The sequence below is a fragment of the Nannospalax galili genome, unplaced genomic scaffold (genome assembly GCF_000622305.1).
Source record: "Nannospalax galili isolate Female #2095 unplaced genomic scaffold, S.galili_v1.0 scaffold735, whole genome shotgun sequence".
Taxonomy (NCBI): domain Eukaryota; kingdom Metazoa; phylum Chordata; class Mammalia; order Rodentia; family Spalacidae; genus Nannospalax; species Nannospalax galili.
The window spans coordinates 2,832,720-2,854,397 of record NW_008337053.1 but is presented as its reverse complement, the minus strand read 5'-3'; the positions used below and the strand labels follow the sequence as shown (position 1 = coordinate 2,854,397).

Below are 21,678 nucleotides of genomic sequence, written 5' to 3'. Positions count from 1 at the left end.
GCACTTTCAAAGGTTTACCATGAGATACAGATCATGTTCATCCACAGAAAATATTACAAATGAATCAATAGTTCAATAAAAATAAAATGCCACACTTTCACACAATCCCTTTGGTAGAGGATAGAATGTTGTTTAAAATAACGCTCTTCCGTACACCGGGCGCTGTGCTCCGTAGGCTGGGCACGTCAGCACTCAGTACATGCTCAGCTCCTCCTTCAATCTCTCTAGCAGGACCCTAGCCTGGCGAACTTCAAACCCTTCTGCTGACCTCAGGGACAACTCTGGTGGAACCCACTCTCCACGCTCCCTCCACTTGTTTCCTGACTTCCCTTATTTGGCCCCTTGAGGCGTGTCCATTCTCAGTAATGTTGCCTGGCACAAAGCAGAGCTGCTCTTCTCCCACGTTACCCCTTCACTGCTAAACTATGACTATGAAGTGAAGAGGCTGGATCTATAATTCTCCCCAGTTTATGATCATATTTACTACAATGCAAGAAGGTTGGTGATGCCTGATTTAGAACTTAATTCAATGAATTTAAGTAGAATATATTCTGATCCATTCTCTTCTATTGTTTTTAAAAATCCTAAAAATATAAATTTGTAAACAGCCTACTAAGCCTTTCAGTAGAAATAGTTATCCTACTTTTCATTTAGTGAGTTCAGAAGAACAAAAGTGATACTACATTCTACTTGGCAGATCCAAAATCATATCCCAGCCCTAAACCCTCAATTTACACGTATACTCTTGACAGCTTTGTATGCCAAGCATGTCTGATGACGATGACTGTTGCCACTCACAAGCACACCTTGTAACAACATGTGTGGTCCCCCAATCACAGATGTCCATGTGCTTTTGCTCCACAACTGACCTGAGCTCAGTGAGCACACACCCTGGAAGAACACACAAAAACTGGAGCACCTCCTACACTGCTTTGCCAAAATGAGAACAAGATGGGCCCAGAGCAGCTGCTGGGCAAGAATACAGAGGTAACTAATGGGGGTGTTCACCGGTCAGCAGCGTCCCTTTATCATGGCAGTGCTAAGAGCCTGATAATGAATCTGATCTTCTACTTAAAAGGAGAAACCCATTATTACAGGAAATTTTAGTCACTTACTGTTCACATCTTACTTTTAGTGAGGTTTCACTGTGTGTGTGTGGTTTTTTTTTTTTGGTCTTTTTGAGACAGGGTCTGCCTGTAGCCCCAGCTGTCCTGGAACTCACTATGTAGACCAGGCTGGCCTTGAACTCATAGAGATCCACCTGCCTCTACCTCCCAAGTGCTGGGATTAAAGGCGTGCGCCACCATGCCCGGCCTCTGTGTGTGTTTTTTAAAGGGAGAATTTAACAAAAATGTAACATTTTTAAATGAATAACAAATTAGTAAAGAAAAAATACTTTTGTTTTTGTCGCAAACACAAGTGACTATTAGCTCTGTGGAGCCCACTGAGCATCTGGATCATCTGTGATTTATGAGATAACCTGAAACCAGACAGAGTGCTGGACTTGGGTGACAATCAGTCTTAATGAACTAGAATACTAACGCAATGCCTTAAAATTATATGACCTGAACAGTCTCAATGGTGAAGTGTCAGAAAAGGCAAAATAAATATTTTCCACAGCACCATAAGGTTTCATAAAATATTATTCCAATTAATATGTAACCTCAAGATTTGGGCCCATTATACGCATTTGGCATAATCTCTTCTTTTACTAAAAAGAATCCCAAAAGAGGCCCTATAAACACAACTATAACATGAAAATGATGTATCTGACTGAAGCATCTGTAGGTGTGTTTATGATCACTGCCTCAGCCAAATCCACTCAGTACTAGTGAATTTAAAGGCCAGGAAAAAGTCAATTGGCCATTTATATTATAGTTACAAATTTTTATTACAAAAAAACATATTTTATGGTCAAATTACCTAAAATTATATGTAACAAGCAAAAACAAAATGAAATGAAACAAAAATCCCACAGATTGATTCTCCCCTAGTACCCAGAATGCTAACAGATCTACAACTATTAGTATTAGGCCATCTTAGTTCAACATTAACCTAAGCAAAACATAACACAGTATTGATTTACCTACAACAAACGCTGCAATTTAAAGCCAAGCTTGATTTAGGTTTAGGATTATCAATTTTATGTTTCACCTTCATTAATGCAGAGAACTGAGTCTTGGCTTTATTACAAATTAGTTAATGCTAGAATAAATTTGCTATAAAATCATTTAAAACAAAATAAATATTTTCAGTTCCTCCACATTGATACGTAAATCATTAGCAGTTTATGACATTAACTTAGGTCATTTGGGAGGGGGACCCAGATGTACTGTACAATCCTGAGTAAAGTTAGTGACACAGTTTCTTGGGGATCTTTCTTATCAGGAATCAAGAAGAAAACACATAAACCAAAACTTACAATAATCCCCATTTCCATGAGAAGTACCATGAGTTCTATTTACTTTGGTAAATAAGTTTATACATGTAAACCATTTATTTGGAAAAGCAAAATTCAGCAGTTTTGCTAGCATCTCTCCATCACCTTCTGACACTGATAAGATAAACAGTCTGGAAGAGCAGAGCAGGAGGATCTGAACCACAAGGCTAATACATCAGCGTGAACTCGGCAGTGCAGTAAGCAGGGGATGGATGGAAGCAGCTGACAGGCCAATAGCCCCTCATTGCCTGCAATAAAACAAGATGGGAAAAATGTAATAAAAAGGATTTCAACAGACATTTCTCCAAGAATATATACAAATGGGCCATAAGCACATGAAAAGATGTTCATCAATCACTAGAGGAATGCTAATCAAACTTACAGTGAGATACTACCTCATACCTCACATTATTTTTATAAAATAAAGTGCTAAAGATGTGAACATAAACCCTTACATTTTGTTCATGAGAATGTAGAAAGATATGTTAGCCACAAAAATGATCTAGTAATTTAACAAAAATTTGACATTTGATCCAGCAACTGTACTCTGGGTATATAACCAAGGAACTGAGAGCAGGAACATCAACATGTATTTCTACACCATATCCACAGCAGCATTATTCACACCAGAATAAAGGAGAAGTGATACAAGTGTTCAGTGACAGGCTAATGGACGGTATGTGGAGTACTCACACTACAGAATGTACTTTGGCCTAAGAAGGAAAGAGACACTATGCTAAATGAAGTCCGTATGATATTCAAGGACAAATCCTGTATGATTCCTTGTAGAAGTAGCCAACTTCACAGACACAAGAAGAATGGTGGCTCCCAGAGAGAGGCTAGGAAAGAAGAAGAGCTAAAGAATTAGTGTTTGTTGGGCACGAATTTCAGATGGGGAAGACGAAAAGCTTCTGGAGATGAATGATGGTTGCTTAATAATATGAATGTACTTAATGCCATTTATGCATTTAAAAGTGGTTAATTTTGAGACATCTGTGGCCCGGCAGACATCAGCACTTCGCACAATACTAGGAGCCATGTAGAAGCTCACCTGCTTCTGAGATTAAAAGTTAGCACTCCAGCAGACTCCAGGACCCCCACAGTCCACCAAGGAGTCACATGGAGACCTCCTCAGTTCTGTGGTCAGAGCCCCCCTGCAACAGTCCATCCTCTGTTACTTAACCACATAGAAAGGCTGCCCTGTTGTTGAAATCAGAGGCAAACACCCTATTATTCTGGCATACCACCTCTTTGCCACTCAACTACATGGAAAGCCTGCCTGCTTGAGGTCAGACAGTGGTGCTCCTGCTGACTTTGGAACTCCACAACCTGTTACCCACCTACCATTGAGGTAAGACACTGATACTCCCCAGAGAACTGTCACCCCATACTCCCACAACCCCAAAACCCCACATGCATGCTCATATGATTAGAGGATGTACCCCTAGAGACCTCAGTGACTCCCACCTCACAATAAAAATGGGCTATAGATAAGAACAGAGTTCTCAAAGAAGAAATACAAATAGCTAATAAACATTAAAAAAAATTTTTTTTGAGACAGGGTCTCCCTGTAGCCCCAGCCCACCTGGAACTCCCTACATGGACCAGGCTGGCCTCAATCTCACAGAGATCTGCCTGCCTCTGCATTCTGAGTGTTGAGATTAAAGGTGTGTGCCACCACACCTGGCTATATTTAAAATTGTTAAAAATTTTATTACATTATTTATGTGCCTGTATGTTCATGTGTGCATAGGTAGGTGTAGGCATGTATGTCTCTGTGTGTTCGGGGCGGTATCTGTGTTTATACGCACATGCCACTGCACGAGTATGGAAGTCAGAAGACAACTTGGAGTCTGTTCTCTCCTTCTACCATGTGTGTCCAGGTGATAGAACTCAGGTCATAAAGTTTGGAGGGAAGTGCATTTACCCAATGAGCCATGTCTCTGGGCCTGCTAATAAACAGTTTGCTGTTTAAAATATGCTCAACAGCCTTAGTCATCAGAAAAATATAAATTAAAACTACTTGGCAATTCTGTCTCACCCCATTCAGAATGACCCTCATCTAGAAATCATATAACAAATCCTGGAGAGGATGTGCAGGAAGGGGAACCCTTATTCACTAGTGGACCGTAAACTGGTAGAGTCACTATGGAAAGTTAGTGTGTAAGTTTCTCTAAAAGCTAAAAAATGGGGCTGGAGAGATGGCTCAGCAGCTAAGAGCACCCGAGTGCCAGGTGGGGTGCCTGCCTATTAACTCCTGTCCAGGAAGCCTCCAGAAGGTCCCAAAGCAATGGAGGCAAATGTCATGGTTCTTTGTCACCCCTAGAACAAGACAGGAAGACCCTATCACTGAAGAAACCACAGTCTTTAGATACAGCAAATAAATCAAGCTAAAACAAGCTGACAGATTCCTGCCTGGTGGCAAGCATTCACAGTGCTGGAAGGTGCCATGCAAGCTGCTGGGGAGAAAAGACATTACCAGTCCTACCTAGCTGTGGACCCTGAATACTATAGTACTGACCTGCTATTCTGGGGGTAACCAACCACTTTCTGATTGGATTTGAGGCCTGCTCCATAGGAAACAATACATTACCTAGCACTGTAAGTAAACCTGTGCAAAAACCCATAGCTGAGGACACCATAGGCCCTAGGGAGGAATTTACTACTGATGTTATTCTAAATAGACATGTAGTCAAACTGTCTTCAAAATATTTATGCTTATACTTTAGACTATCCCTGTATATAGCCTTAGCAAGAAAAGCTTCTTTCGGGGGGTGGGGGGTGGGTCAGGGTCTCCCTGTAGCCCCCCAGCTGTCTTGGAACTCACTATGTAGACCACCAGGCTGGCCCTGAACTCACAGAGATCTGCCTGCCTCTGCCTCCCAAGTGCTGGGACTACAGGCGTGTACCGCCACGCCCAGCTGAAAAGCTTTTTGTTTTTTTGCAGTGGGAGATGGATAATTCAGAGACTCATAACTGGTCAAAGTGCTGAGAACAAGTCATCCCTAAACAGGACATTTATATCACCCCCTTCTAAGGCCCAGGGACATCACAGAAAAGGGGGTGGAAAGAGTGAGAGCTGGAGGGTGGAGAGGAGTGCTGTGAAAGGCTGTTGTCTGGACGGGATATAGCCACGTAATCATGAACACATGGTAGCTGTGGTTATCTGCACACAAGCTGTACAGACTAAAGGCATGAAAACAGGAGGGGACTGCTTGGGAAAAAAAGGTCAACAGGAGCAGCAGAGGGATGTAAGAGGATAGTGAGGGGCAAATATGTTCACGGTATAATATATACACGCATGAGATTGTCAAAAATTTGAAAATGTTGAGAATACTGAAAAATGAAAAAGCTAAAAATAGGTAACATTACATCCTGAGTTTTCAACAAAATACTCTTTAGTACAATCTGAAAAACACACTTATTTTAAAGATATTCTGAAGAAGAAGCATAGCTCTAAGAAATACAACACTTGTAAGACAATCTGTATTCGCACAGGCCTGCCTGTGCATGACCACACACCTATCATGTCAATCACGTGAAGTCTCAGCTTCTGCTGCAGCACTTCTAGGATGGAAGGCAAAGCATCTTGAGGTTCTGCTATTTTTATATTTTGCTTCACATCATTTGCAAAGGACAACCAGAGCTTGCCAAAGTCTTCAGTTGAGATTTTTAGTGGTCTGAAAATAATTTTAAAAATTAGTTTATATCTGAAGAAAATGATGCTGAGCAAAGACATTTCAAATGGCTCATAAAAATGAAATAGAATCATACACCTGGGTCCCCTAAAATTTGTTTTAAAACCAATTTTTTAGAATGTTGAGTGTCACCCTTCAACCTGATGAGGAAACCGAGAGCAGAAGGTAGTAGATGGCAATTTTCTTTTCAATAAATCATTCCGTTTCTCTCTTCTGGACATTAATCATCCAGTAGGATTTTGCCAAGTAACTTCATAAATTGTTCAAATATAAACCATTCTATCATGTAGACTTTGGATTTGGAGATGATGAAATTTCTGCCTAACTCATGTACAAGAGAATGAATACAAAGATCAAACACTTTAAATAAATTAGCTAAAGAACTCTAAATACATCTTTAAAAGAATTATGAAAAGATATGATGGCACAAACCTGTAAATTCAGCTCTCAGGAGGCTGAGGTAGATTTCAAGGTCCAGCCCAGCCTTGGCTGCATAGTAAGACTCTGTCAATATATCTCGTGTGTGTGGGTGTGTGTTTGTGTGTGTGTGTGTGTGTGTGTGTGTGTGTAGAGAAGAATGTATATATATATATGTACATAGAAAGAGAGAGAGAAAAAGAAATATTGAGACTAAAAATAGTTAATAGAGTATTAATACCAAGAACATTTGGGTTTTGGATTATAGAAAACTTCATATTACATTTTTCTGTAACATTTAGTCTATAATCAAGAAAAAGTACATTTTTAAAGATACAGATGAATTTATTACTAAGCACAAAACTGTGTCTTATATATATTGTGCTTCTTCAGATTACTAAATAAGATATTGGGGGGTTATTTTGACAGGTCTCACACGTAGCCCAGGCCAGCCTGGAACTCACTATGCAGTCTAGATGGAGGTTGAACTGGTTACAATCCTCCTGCCTCAACCTCCTGACTGCTAGAATTATAAGCATAAGCCACTATACCTGGATCATAAGAATAAGAGATTTAAAAACATTTTTAAACTATTTTATTTAATATTTTTATTTTATGTGTATGTGTTATCCACTAAGCCATCTCTCCAGCCTGATTAAAAAACACTTTATGTGTATGTATAAGTGTGTATGTGCACATGTGTATAGGTAAGAGGAGAGAAGCCAGAGGGGTATTGGATCCCCTGGTGCTGAAGTTACAACTGGGTGTGAATTGTCTCGCATATGTATTGGCAACCCAATTTCAGTCCTCTTGGGCGAAGAGCAAGCACTCTTAACCACTGAGTCATCTCTCTAGTACCAAAATGCAAGACTTTTTTAAAGCTGATTTTTATCTTTCATAGCATGGACATAACCACTCTGACAGCCTGATAGGCATATTTTTATTTAAAAGATCTTAGAAAGTTAGGGGGCTGGAGAGATGGCTCAGCGGTTAAGAGTACTAACTGCTCTTGCAGAAGACCCTGGTTCGATTCCCAGCACCCACATGGTAGCTATGAACCATCCTTAACTCCAGTTCCAGGGGAAAAATTAAAAAAAAAGATCTTAGAAAGTCAGAAACATAGTAGTGTAACACATGTAGAGATTTAAAAAAAAACTATACAACTATTTGTGGGTATTTTGCATCCTTGGTTCAGATAACCTTCCTTTACAATTGTTCAAATATTATACAATATATTTATAAAAATAAATGAGAAGACAAATTGTTTTCAATTAGTTTGCTAACACAAGTGTCTAAAATAATGCTAAATATGTACATATAATAAAAGTTTAATAACTATGTTGAGTACTTTTCTTATAGATCTCTAAAGTTTACAGATTTATGAGAAAAAATAATCTAATGAATAAAATGCAAATGAAAGAAACTTTAACAATTTAAAAAGCCATAGTCTAAACACTATTTTTTTTCCAAAGTTTCTCCAGATCACCAACCAACCTCACTCTAAATCAGGTATCATACTCTTTCATCATACCATTTATTTTCTCTTCATAGTATAATTCATAATTACATATATATTTCTATAATTTTTCAATGTCCTTTCCAAAGGTAGAGACTGCCTAATTTAAAAAATTAGATATTTATTTATTGTATATCTGTGTTGTGTGTGCATGCATGGGTGCCACGGTGCATGTGTAAAGATCAGAGGACAACTTGGAGAAGTTAGAGAGATCTTTCCACCATGTGGTCCTGGGAATCAAACTTTGGTCATCAGGTTTGGCAGCAAGTGCCTTTATCCATTGAGCCAGATCACCAGCCAAGACTGTTGAATATTTGTTTTATGCCTAGTACCTGCTTAATGTCTCTAGGTAGAAAAAAAGGCATAATGAATGAATGAATAACATACACATTAGAGAAGATATTTACCGTATAAAATCCAATAATGATAAGTTCATGGAAAATTCCAGCTGAGTGGAATGTGTATCCATCATTTGATAACTTATATGACCAGAAAGATTTCCTTCTAGAGAAGGTTTTTCCATCTGTACACTATATTGAAAGTACTTGGTGCTTTCTGTTTCCACCACAGGCAAACAGCATCCAGGTTGCTCAATAGTCTATAAGTAAAAATAATAAAAATACTGAAGAAAGTATCAATACAGTCTTATACTAATAACACCTTTCTATTTAAGTGATGTAGTACTAAAGCACATGAATAGGAGAAATTAACAAACTACATCAGGAAAACAACAAAAATTCACTAACAAAGATAATCAAATAGTATTATCTTATTAAATTATGTAAAAAAATTATGTAAAAAAACGGTATTATAGCTAAAACCTATGAACCTGAGGGTATATTTTTTAAGGTTATTAAATTCTTACCTGACACCAGAATTTTTTAATGATAGTGCTGGGGACTGAGCCCGGGTCTCTGATGCTAGGCAAGTGATCTACCGCTGAGCTGCACCCACAGCTGCTACCAGCTTTTTTTTAAGCTACAAGAGTTTCAAACAATAGTACAGCTGTCCTGAATTCTCATTCTCTACCCTTACTCAAGCTCTAGTGGGAGAATTCAAGCATGCTTTATCTTTTTTTTAAAGTTGTACGAGTAAATCTAATACATATCTCAGTGGCCCAGAAAATAACTCATCCAACACACTGCAGCTCAGAGAAGAAAATGGGCCCATTTTCTGCAGCAATACACATATTTGTATATTTTTATTGAATTTTTATATATTCCATACATTAAAACTTAATCATATTTAGACCCCTCCACTATCCGTATCCCCCATAGCCTGCCCATAGGATTTCATGCATTCTATCATATATGTTAAGGCCTATCAAGTCAAGTTTGTGTACCCAGAAGTCCCTCAATGTGAGTTCATCCACTGGAGCCTGTTCGGACTATCTAGAGTCACTCCCTTAAAGAAAACCAACTCTCCCTCACCCAGCAGTGATCAGCTGCCAATGGTTCCTCTGCTAAGGTTGGGGCTTCTTACCCATTTCCCCACTTCTATGCTGGGTGCTTGTCTGGTTTAATTTGCATGGGTCTCGTGCATGTTGTCACCAATGCTGTAAGTTCATATGAGCAAGTTCTCAGAAGCCTGAGAGCCTCTGTTTCCTTACAGTCATGTACCACCCCTGGCTCTTACAACCATTCCATCCCCTCTTCCACAATGATCCCTGAGCCCTGAGTGGGTAAAGTTTAATACAGAAGTTCTACTCAGGAACATGCGCTCTGCAGTCTCTTAGTCTCTGCATTTTTGCCAGCTGTGGTCTTCTGTATTCATCACCCTCTGTTGCATGAGGAAGCTTCACTGGTGAGATGCATTAGTGTTCTCTACCACCTGCTCCACTATAAAGGCGTGGTGGTGCACACCTTTAGTCCCAGCTCTTGGGAGGCAGAGGCAGGCAGATCTCTGTGAGTTCAAGGCCAGCCTGGTCTATATAGTGAGTTCCAGGACAGCTGGGGCTACAGAGAGACCCTGTCTCAAAAAGACCAAAAATATAATTCAAATAAGCACACTTTCACAAAAATCACAACAGCACTTTAGGAGCTGTGGAAGACACCTAACTGGTGTCTGAGTACTAAGTATAGAACAAGAAATCAGTGAGAGACTGGGCTGGATAAACGGCTCAGTGGTTAAGTGCACTGGCCAATCTTCTAGAGGACCCGAGTTCAATTCCCAGTATCCACACAGTGGTTAACAACCATCCGTTAACTCCAGTTCAGGGGATCTGATACCCTCTCCTGGTCTCTGTGGACTTTGCAAGGCATAGGTGCACTTACAAACATGGAGGCAAAACACTCATACACGTAAAATAAAAATTCATATTTTTCTAGCCAGGCGTGGTGGCGCACGCCTTTAATCCCAGCAGTCAGGAGGCAGAGGCAGGTGGATCTCTGTGAGTTCAAGACCAGCCTGGTCTACATAGTGAGTTCCAGGACAGCTGGGGCTACAGGGAGACCCTGTCTCAAAAAGACAAAAACAAACAAACAAACAAAAAAAAACCCAAAAACATATTTTTTTAAAAAATATTTTCTTATTATTTTTATTTTTATGTATATGAGTGTATTGCCTGCATGTGTGTGAGTGCACCCATGTCGGAGGTCATGAAGAGGGCTTCGGATTCCGTGGAACTGGCATTAAGGACAGTTCGTAGCCTCCATGTGGGTGCTGGGAATCGAACCCAGGTCCTCTGCAAGAGCAGTCAGTGCTCTTAACCACTGAGCCATCTCTCCAGCCCTAAAATACATACTTTTTAAATTAAAAAATTTAAAGAAATCAGTGAGACAAGAAAGAGACAGAGTATATGTTTAATCTTCAATATTCTTATTGGTCTAACTGGTTCTATTAAATAATTTGAATTTTTAATTTCAGTGATTATGACAAGGGTCATAATTCAGAGGGTCCAGGAAGACAGATCACAAAAGTAAACACCGAAATACTAACAAAATAACACACGATGTGCCATTTAATGCTATAAGCACTCCACAGATGTCAACTCATTTATTCCTTGGACTAACAGGCACACAATATTTTCATTTAAAAAAAATTTATTTATTATTTTAATTTTATGTGTATGCATGTATTGCCTGCATGTAGGTAAGTGCATCCATGTCATGCAATGCCCACGGAGGTCAGAAGAGGCTGTCAGATCCCCTGGGACTGGAGTTACGGACAGTTGTGAGCTGCCATGTGGGTGCTGGGATTTGAACCCGGGTCTTCTGCAAGAATAGTCAGTGTTCTTAACCACTGAGCCATCTCTCCAGCCCCCAATATTTTCATTTTAAACAAGAGGAAAAAGGTAAGAAGCAGTTAAATAATCTGACCGTGTAACATAGCTAATAAGGTACAGAAGTACAATTCAAAGCCACGCAGCGGCAAGGGGCCTATGTTCTTTACTGTGCTCTATTGAAACTTACTTTACATAGTATCTACGGTCTTCTCTAATTACATCTCGCTTATTACTGTGCTTTCTTCCTTGTCTCTTTGGAATAATCTGACCCTGGTCAAAAATTGGGTGAAAAAAACTTTTCACCTGTTTTTAAGGAAGAAAGAGGATATGAAACAAATTTAGACAACAGTAGAAACACTAAGTAGGCACTATTTGTTTAAGACACAGATGATAAACTATACATGGTCTTACCTTGAAATTTTCCACAGGAAAAATTTCTAGGTTAGCACTTTTCAACTCTGAATCAGTCTTACTAGTAACTGACCAGAAAACCAATAGAGAATCATCTTTCCAAATTTTATAAGACGACACTGATATGGCCTCATCACTACAGACTTCCCCAAGACTCAAATGCATGTACTCAGTAGTTTCTTCCAACAAAGAAGAAGATAGAGACAGTTCCTCGACAACTGACACTGCAGAGGATGGAGAAGGATGAAAAATTTCCATGTCGTCATCAGCAAACAAAGACGGCGCAGGCAAGCTGCAACTGGAGAGTTTGTCCACTGGAGGCGGCCCTTGGAGAGATCCGGAATCCAAAAGTTCTAAGCTCAGTTCTTTGTCTCCTCTATCCTGAAAAGTGTTCAGATAATCACCCCCATCACGGGCCACGTTCGACACAGAGTTACAGGAGGAGCAGCCTGTACCGTGAGGGCTGTTTGTCTCGCCACTTTTGGTTTCCTTGACTTTCGATTTCCTCCTGAACTTATGAGACACTGTGTCTGCTTTTCCCAGCTGCAAAAATAAAACATAATAATATAAAAGAAACTATTTTACTAGTCATGAGTCTTAAACATTCTTTCAATTTCAAACGAGCAATATACTAACACTAAGAATCTGTACAGCAAAGATTAACAAAAATTAGAAATGAATAAAATTTTAAACCCTAAATTCTGACAGTTATGTAACTTTGAATTCTCAGCTAAATCTTACTTCTGATTTAAGAACAAACACAAAATTAGAGGAGATAAGGTGAAAAGTTAGTTATAGTAACTCAAAAACTTGCTAAAATTGAGAATACTACATTTCAGGATTGGACAACCTAGGTATGCTTTTGTTTCTGGCGCTATCTTATAGAATCCTAAGTTATTCTTGAATACAAGGAACATCTCAAGTCTGTTTTAGTAATCTATAATAATTGTGATTTCATGGTCTATGTTAAACGGCAGGGAAGAAATGTGTTTTTACTTCAAGAACCAATGGGAAAGGCTGACCAGGAAACTTGATGCAGAAGGATTCTGTAACTAGAGATGTTTGCCACAGACTCAGGAGACAGGAAGGGCAAATTTGCTACCAACTAATCTAACTCTGAAGAATGTTCTATGAATCTATGTAAGAAAAGTCATGGCCCAAATGTTCCCTTGCCTCACAAAGTTCTATCTGGAATCAGTTCACACTGATTACTACTCTGACTCCACATCTCCATTTGCCTGGGGGCTTCAGCATTACATGGTCACTCCGCTTTCCATACTTTCTGCATTCCCCCCAAACCCCAACATTTGCCAACTCTCTTCAGATCCCCATGATTAATCCTGCCAATCTGACTGAATTTAGAATCACCCTGGAAATACTCCTCTGGGTATGTCTATGACGGTGTTTGTAGAAAGGTTTAACTGAAGATAGACCCATCCTGAACATGATCAGCACCATCCAATAGTCTAGGGTCCTGGAATGAGTATGGAAGGAGAAAGTCAACTAAGCACCAACATTCATCTCTCTGCTTCCTGACTGCAGATACAATGTGACCAGCCTTCCCTGCTGTAATGAACTGTACCCTTAAACTGCAAGACAAAATATACCCTTCCTAAACTCCTTTTCAGGTATTTTGTCACAGCAACATGAAAAGCAACTAATACAGAAAATAGTACCAAAAAGTGGGGGCCCTTGATCATGTGGTTGTTTTAGGTCTTTGGAACTGATATATGGGAGGAATGCAGAAGAATATAAGCAGCACTTAGAGAACCATTCTGCTGGGAGTTTGGAAGACCAGAATGCCAAAAGAAGCGTAGACAGGGGAGGTTCAATTCATGAGGTTTCAGAGGGGAACAAGGACTCCATCAGGAACTGAGCTAGAGGCCATGTGTGTTATATGCTGGCAAAGAATCTGCCTGGAAGAAAAAGCAGATAGGAATAAAGTAGACAAAGGATTTCATTTCTAAAGTAGCATAAGATTCAAACTAGGTGTACAGTAGACTATTTGATACTGTTCTCAAGTCATTACTATAGATCTTTGGTTTTGCCCTTTTTAAATTTCTTTTCTTTTTGTATTCTCATCCTCCATATCTCAGATGACTTCAGCTACTTTGTCTTCAAGCTTATGATTTCTGCACTGTCAATCTACTGTTAATCAGAAGCAGAAGTTATGGGACATCATTAAAATACTTAAAGAAAACAAAGTCAGCATAGCACCACATAACCAAAAAAAAAAAAAAACGGGTATTTTAAAGATGAAAGTGGGAAAAAAATGGAAAGTGAAAAAAATAAGTGAACATTGACCCTTATGGTGAGCTATGTAAAAATTAACTCACAATGGATCACAGATCTAAAATCAAAAACTAGTTAAAACTAGGTCAATGTAATCTCGACCTATGTAACTGAGACCTATAGACATCAGAAAAACCAGCAGAGACCAGGACTGCTGGAGAAAACTAGTTATCTAAAAAGGCAGCATGCTAGGGACACAGCAGACACAGCTGTTCTCTATTCTGTCTGTTTTGCCCTAGTGTCAGAGGCAAAGCTGGCTTTGAGAGGGCAAGAGGATTTCTGCTAATTTATAATTAAATAACTTTTTCTCTTTTGACTTGATGCCATCAACATAGTTACTCCCAGAGCAAAAATTCTTATAAAACGAAAAAACGGAGTTGTTGTTTTTTACCATTCAGAGATTGTTAAACCATGAGGACACAATTTAAATGGGAAAAAAGTTCTAATTATACTCCAAATTTCAAGTTCAGACACACACAAAAATCTGGTAGTAATTTATCAATCTGAATGCTTTCTGTAGGGGATTGGTGGGGGAAGGAAGGAAAGGATCTAAGGCAAGAAAACCTCTAGGCTGACAAATGGTTCACGAATTTGAGCTCCGTGAACCTGGTATAACCTGACTTTGGCATATTCTTACCAGAGCATGACCTGATACCACTCACTACAGACTGCTAGAACCAAAGTCCAGATTCTTTGATTTGCAGAAATGCAAATTCAGTCATGTGAGACAACTGTAAGATACATTACTAATGCTGTCAGTCCACTGTTGTCTTTTTCTAAAGACAGAATATCAAGTCTGACAGAAACGGAATCTAGACTGGGGAATCTATAAAAGAAAGACACATAAGGACAGTGGCATGGCATATCATTTGGCCTAGTGTTGACAGGAATGGAGGGGAGATTCCACTAGGAATGAAAGAACTGGACTGTTTCTCTAATGATAATTGCAAAACAGACGGCTCTACCAGGCCACTGAAAGGAGGACTGCGTGGTATTTGTAGACGTTCACAGTCTCACCCTTGCTTCACTATGACTTTTCATTCTTTTACTATGCAATTAATATAACATAAAAAGGGTTTGAAGATCATAACCCTAAAATCTAAATAATCATTATTATCAAAGTACCATATTGTTCCTTCCAGAGTCAACACACCTTTATCATCTTTACAGTTAAAATCAAGTACAAACAACTTTATTCTCTGGATTTTTGTTTAATATATATTATTTTTCAGATTATAATGCTAGATTGATCATTTTTAGTGTCTGAATAACATTCTGAGAGAACATAATTTATGTAACCATTCTCCTATAAACAACTAAATTGATTACTACTTTATAATAAATTTTGAGAATATGCTTTTTCACAGATATATCAATATTACTGACAATCTTCAATCAGGTTCCTGGCCATTAGAGAACTGTCTCATTCACCCGAGTATAAGGGTAATAGTATCCCTGCTCATTCTTCTCACTTTACCTGACCTTGACCCTGTCCTAGCAGACTAGATGGGAGAGAACAACTTATTCAAGTGGACTAGCCTTTTATTTCCCTTCACTGGTGACTCTAGAGCTAGGAGATGATGGCTCCTGAAAGCCAAGCCAAGGAAGCCATTTCGCACACGGATAGATGGAAGGTTTTTGTAGCTCCAGTTCTCTGCCAACAGAGGACAGAGATTCTCATAGGAATATAACAGATAACTTACCAAGTTGATTGTATTTTCTGGTCCTAGGCCAACAAACAATGATGATGCCAACAGCTGCTTTTCTTTCTCCTCTTTAGACGGGTGAAGGCTTTGAAATGGCTCTTTTCTTATTGTAGCCTGGTCTGCATTCTCCATCGCTGTACTCTCTGGAGCAACAGGCGGAACTTGCGTTTTCTCACTAGTTGTGCTCTCCTTCTTGGGAAGATAGCCCTCTTTCCCCCACAGTTTCTTTACACCCTCCAGCTTCAAGCTATTTGTCCTAAGGAGGTTGATGAAGAAAGTGAGCCTATTTAAAGAACTGTCAAATAGTTACTTTCTTGAGTAATTTTCTTTTCAAAACACCTAATAGTCCATGGCCTTTTTAAAAAAAAATTATTATTTTTATTTTATGTGTATGCATGCATTGCCTGAATGTATGTAAGTGCACCTGTGTTGTGCAATGCCCACGGAGGTCAGAAGAGGCTGTCAGATCCCCTGGGACTGGAGTTACACACAGTTGTTAGCTGCCAGGTGGGTGCTGGGATTTGAACCCAGGTCTTCTGCAAGAACAACCAGGGTTCTTAACCACTGAGCCATCACTTCAGCCCAAGTCCATGGCCTGGGTTTTATAGGCCAGAAGTAAAGCCGGGCGTGGTGGCGCACTCCTTTAATCCCAGCACTCAGGAGGCAGGCAGATCTCTGTGAGTTCAAGGCCAGCCTGGTCTACATAGTGAGTTCCAGGACAGCTGGGGCTACAGGGGGACCCTGTCTCAAAAAGACCAACAATAAATAAATAAATAAATAATAAATAAATAAATGCCAGTACTAAACCTAGGTTTTTTTTGGGGGGGGGTGTTGTTTTTGTGATTTATGGTTGGGTTTTTGTTTGTTTGTGTTTGTTTTTGTTTCTTTCTTTTTTGAGACAGGGTCTCCCTGTAGCCCCAGTTGACCTGGAACTCACTATGTAGAACAGACTGGTCCCCAGTCTTACAGAGATCCACATGCCTCTGCTGGGATTAAAGGTATGCACCATCACACCTGGCTTTTTTCTTTTTTTAAAAAATTATATTCTTTAATTCTTCTTCCCTCTAGCTAAATAATTTAAGGCTACAAAACTCTAGATTTGATTAAAAATTTCAGATCAAAAATATAAAAATAGGACTACTACAAATCAGTTCTTTTTCTCTACTGACTTTTCAAAAATACCTTATCTTTAATTCTGATGACCTAAAGATCAGAAAAACTTGAGTTTCTTAGCCATAGATGGAAATTAAGCCTAAATTCCTAATATAATTCATAAACCCAAATTCACTTAAAAATGTTGAGAGCAAAAAATTCAAATGTGCACATATATTTAAACTTCTTTTTAATTCAAAAGGTTTTCTTGTCAGGCAGGGTGGTACACACCTTTAATCCCAGCACTCAGGAGGCAGGGGCAGGCGAAATCTCTGTGAGCTCAAGCCTAGCCTGGTCTACATATCAAGTTCCAGACCAGCTGGGGCTACAGGGAAACCCTGTCTCAAAAAGACCAAAAACTGAATGCCAAAGGCTTTCTTAATGTGAAAACTAATTATATATTTTATTATTATAAATGTATACTTATAAAAATGAGGCTTGGTCTGGAAAAGAAAAAGATGCTAGGAATAAGTCTTGAGACTTAGAAACTAAAACATATTAAATTTATTTATTTACTTATTTATATGGGGAGGGAGTGTGTGAGATGGGACTCACGTGGAGGTCAGAGGACCACCTGCAGGAGTCAGTTCTCTCCTTCCACCACGTGGGACCTGGGGATGGAACTCAAGTCGTTAGACTTGAACACAGTCACTTTTATCTGCTGAGCCATTTCATTGGCTCAGAAATTACTTTTCTCTAATTGCATTTATTTATGTATTTGTGTATGTGTGGGGACATGTACACCATGATGCATATCCACCAAGGTCACAGGGCTAGAATGCAGGCTGTTAGGCATAGCATAATTAACCCACTGAACCATCTCACCAGTCCCAGGAACATTTTAATAACTGAGTTTTAAAAAGTATATGCTAGCAGGTGCCCAGCCGAAAAGGCCTAGAGAAGATATCTAGGAAAAATGATCTAGGGTCAAATTGAGAATATGAACTCACCTCATATCCCAAAAACTACAGCTATGAATCTGAAGTGACCAATAAAGCCCAGAATGCTGACTGAAACAGCCAAAGATTGCCTTTATTGTTCTGATATAAAAACCCATGCGGGGTTGGCGAGACAGCTTAGCAGTTAACAGGGGTTGGAGAGATGGTTCAGCACCCACAAGGCAACTAACAATCGTTCGTCAACTCCAGTTCCAGGGGATCCAATGCCCTCTTATGGCCTCTGGGGGCACTGCATGACATGGGTACATTTACATACATGCAAGCAATACACTCATACAAATAAAATAAAAATATGTAAGGCAAAAAATATTTCAAAAACCTATATATTGATTAACTAAATTATAATCATTTCACAATGTAAATTTATATCATATTGTATACTTTACATACATACTATTTTCAAAATGAACTGCATCTCAATAAAGTGGGGAGTAGAACTACTAAAAATAAAAAAGGAAAATAATTAATTTAAAACTACACGTCCTTCATACTTGGTTCACTTAAGCATTGTTAAGCATCACAAAGTAGCACTTAGATTTATACCACAAAATAGGGAAATTAACTCAAAAAGAAAGATACAAAATTATTTATAGTGATTTTTAAAAGTTCTGTTACTTTATTGTGTATGTGCATGCACGTACCACAGCATGCATGTGGAGTCAGAGGACAACTTGCAGGAATCAGTTCTTGTCTTCCACCATGTGGGTTCTGAGGACTGACCTCAGGTCATCAGACTTAGCAGCAAGTGCCCTTACCCGCCAAGCCACTTTGCTGGTCCTTTATGCTGATTATTATCCCAATGTAATTTGTTGGAAGCCTGACCAATTTGATTTTATGTACTAGACTTTACCCCAAAACAGGTAATTATATTTCATATTGAGTAAAGAAGTAATGTTATTCAGCAGTAAGTGGCTGAATGAGAAACCAGACTTTAATAAAGGATACTCTACAGGGAATTGATTTATCTCCCCTCATGGATTTTATACAAAAGTATTCTTTTATAAAGTCCCATTTCCCCCTATCTTCCAGGTACCACTCTAGTTTCATTTCTGTTGCTGTGATAAAATATTCTGACCAAAAGCAACTTAGTGGAGAAAGGAGTTTATCTGGTTGACGATTCCAGGTTACGGTCTATATAACTGCAGGGAAATCACAGCAGCAGGAGCTTGAGACAGATGGCCACACCACATCTACAGTCAAGAGCAGAAACGAATGCAGCCATGCTCCCTGCTCCCTTCTGCTGTTATCTAACTTCTGTCCTATACAGTTCAAGACCTCCTGCTAAAGGCATAGTGCCACTCACAATGGGCTGGATCCTTCCATATCAATTAACAATCAAGAAAATCCCCAAAGACATGCTCACAGGCCAACCTGATACAAATATTTCCTCAACTGAAATTCTCTTCATGGGTAATTTTAGGTTGTGCCAAGTTTGATCTTTAAAACTAACCATTGCAGGTACCAAAAGAGTTTTTAAAGATGTTTTAATAGATAACTTCCAGCTATCTAATAAACCTCCTAGAAGAAAAGTAGCTGTCCTCGCCACAGGAAGAGCTATAAGTAGTCATGGGACTTACTGAAAAGACCCCTGGCATCTCTAGGACGTTCAAAAGCGTCATCTCTAAAGGATATATGAATATTCGAAGCTGGGTCACATTATCTACAAGTCTCCTTTAACCAAAACATTTCCTTTATTTAAAAAAAATACTATCCAAATTTTATGGATAAAAGATCCAAACAAATGTGTGGATGTGGATGTTTTGCTTTGTTTTTAAGGCAAGTAGGTCCTGGGCCGCTCTACCTAGATCACTCGTCAATGAAAGACCGTTACCCAGCTGTTGGAATGCCTCGGTCAGTTCACAGACTGTCCTAGAACTCTCAAAAGATCAATGTCCTCTCAGTGCAGCCCACATCCAGTGACTAATGGTCAGAGCATAAAGTTCTGGACTACAGAGATGGCTCAGTGGATAAAGTGCTTGTGCAGTCACGAGGATTAGATTTCAGATTGCCAGCACACACATAAAACACAGAGTAGGCCTCGGTAACCAAGTGCTCCAGAGGCAGCGCAAAAGAGCCTTTGGGTCACTATGGCTACCTAGACTAGCCAAATTGAGCTCCAGGTTCAGCAGGAGACCCTGCCTCAGTAAATAAAGTAGAAAGTGATTGAGGAAGACATCCAAAGTCAACTTCAGGCCTCCCATGTAGCTGCACACATGTGTGCCCACACACAAGAAAACATGCATTCACACACATAACACACACACCAAAACTAACACAAAGTTCTGGTCCCTAATCTTGGACACTCATTTTGGGACAACTCTAGCGGGTCACTCTAGCTCCTGAGCAGAAGCTGTCACCCACATTACCTTGTCTCTTCTTCCTCTGCCCATACTTGATTCTTTCCACAAGTGTGGTTCCAAAAGGCACTCTGTCATATTCTGTATGCTACATGCTATTGCAGAATGTATTTTACAGGCAAAATTGGAAAGGGGAGCCAAAAGAAGCCTAAAGATTTTTCTCAATTATCTCATCTACATACATACTTATCAATATAAATTTTGTCGTGTATTATATAAACAGCATAATATACTTAACAGGTAATATACTTAGAACAACCTAAGACCATTTCATAAACAAATATCTCAACAATATGAAACATATTGTAAATGCTATTTATTAAAAATATTTTATTTATTATTTTTATTTTATGTGTATGAGTGTATTGCCTTCGTGTATGTAAGTGCACCCATGTCATAAAATGCTCATGGAGGTCAGAAGAGGGTGTCAGACCACTTGGAACTGGAGTTATAGACAGTTGTTTGCTGCCATGTGGGTGCTGGGAGTCGAAACTGGGTCCTTTCCAAAAGCAGTTCTTAACCACTGAGCCAACTCTCCAGCCCTGTAAATGCTGTTTGTTTTTTAAAATATTTTATTTATTATTATTTTTATGTGTATGTGTGTATTACCCACATGTAGGTAAGTGCACCTGTGTCATGCAATGCCCGCAGAGGACAGAAGAGGCTGTTGGATCCCCTGGAACTAGAGTTATGGACAGTTGTTAGCTTCCATGTGGGTGCTGGGATTTGAACCTGGGTCGTCTGCAACAACAGCCAGTGTTCTTGACCACTGAGCCATCTCTCCAGCCCCAAATGCTGTTTTTTAAACATGAGTCATCTTTGGCTAGATTTTGACAACACTTATATAATCCACAGTTTTATGTATTGTGTCTTTGTATTATTTTTATTCAGATACACATGCAAATTCTGACCAAGTAACCTTCAAAAGATTGAGGGTATACTTTACCTCAGCTCTAGGAATTCCCACTTCTAGAGTGATAAAAGGTTTAAACTGGGCTTGCTGTTACTTTATTTCAGCTTACCAGGGACTGCAGAACAGCAATTATCTCCCCTCTAAAGCTGATTCACTTTGACAGCTACCACATATGTTCTTAATCTGAAATAATATGTGAACTGTGATCCTCTTTGAAAAGAAATTCATTCCTTGTGTTCAGTTCCACAGCACATATAATGTACAAGCAGTATAGAATTTATAAGGTTATCTTGTCACATCCCTCAGATCATAGTTCAGTTTAAAAGCGACTGTGTGAGTGTCTCTCTGGGTGTAGAGGGTTTCTGTCTGCACTAGCTGCTTTGTTCTATGTGGGACACTGAACCGCCATCACCCCTACCATCACATACCCACAAACCATGCCTGGAATGCCAAAATTAAATGTCTAGGAAGAAAAGAAGGATGTTAGACCAGGGGGGAAAGGAAGAGAAACAAGACTTAGAATTCAGGCCATTTTACATATCATATCATTCTTCATTCATCATAATCTATTTATATTATTCTCAAATATGTTTC

At 39.2% G+C, this 21,678-nt stretch overlaps 1 protein-coding gene across 5 annotated transcripts in view; it reads right to left on the bottom strand.

The window, feature by feature from the left end:
* Nucleotides 1-1,293: 1,293 nt before the first annotated feature.
* Nucleotides 1,294-21,678, bottom strand: part of Ap4e1 (adaptor related protein complex 4 subunit epsilon 1) — a 127,895-nt gene continuing 107,510 nt past the window's right edge. For all 5 annotated transcript variants that reach the window (XM_008831809.3, XM_029562961.1, XM_029562963.1 and 2 more), the window contains 5 exons: nt 15,701-15,959; nt 11,706-12,248; nt 8,479-8,669; nt 5,963-6,120; nt 1,294-2,688 (listed from right to left, as the gene is read on the bottom strand). In XM_008831809.3, coding sequence (XP_008830031.1) covers nt 2,528-2,688; nt 5,963-6,120; nt 8,479-8,669; nt 11,706-12,248; nt 15,701-15,959 — 1,312 coding nt within the window. In that variant the 3' untranslated portion in view covers nt 1,294-2,527. The remainder of the gene's footprint in view (nt 2,689-5,962; nt 6,121-8,478; nt 8,670-11,705; nt 12,249-15,700; nt 15,960-21,678) is intronic.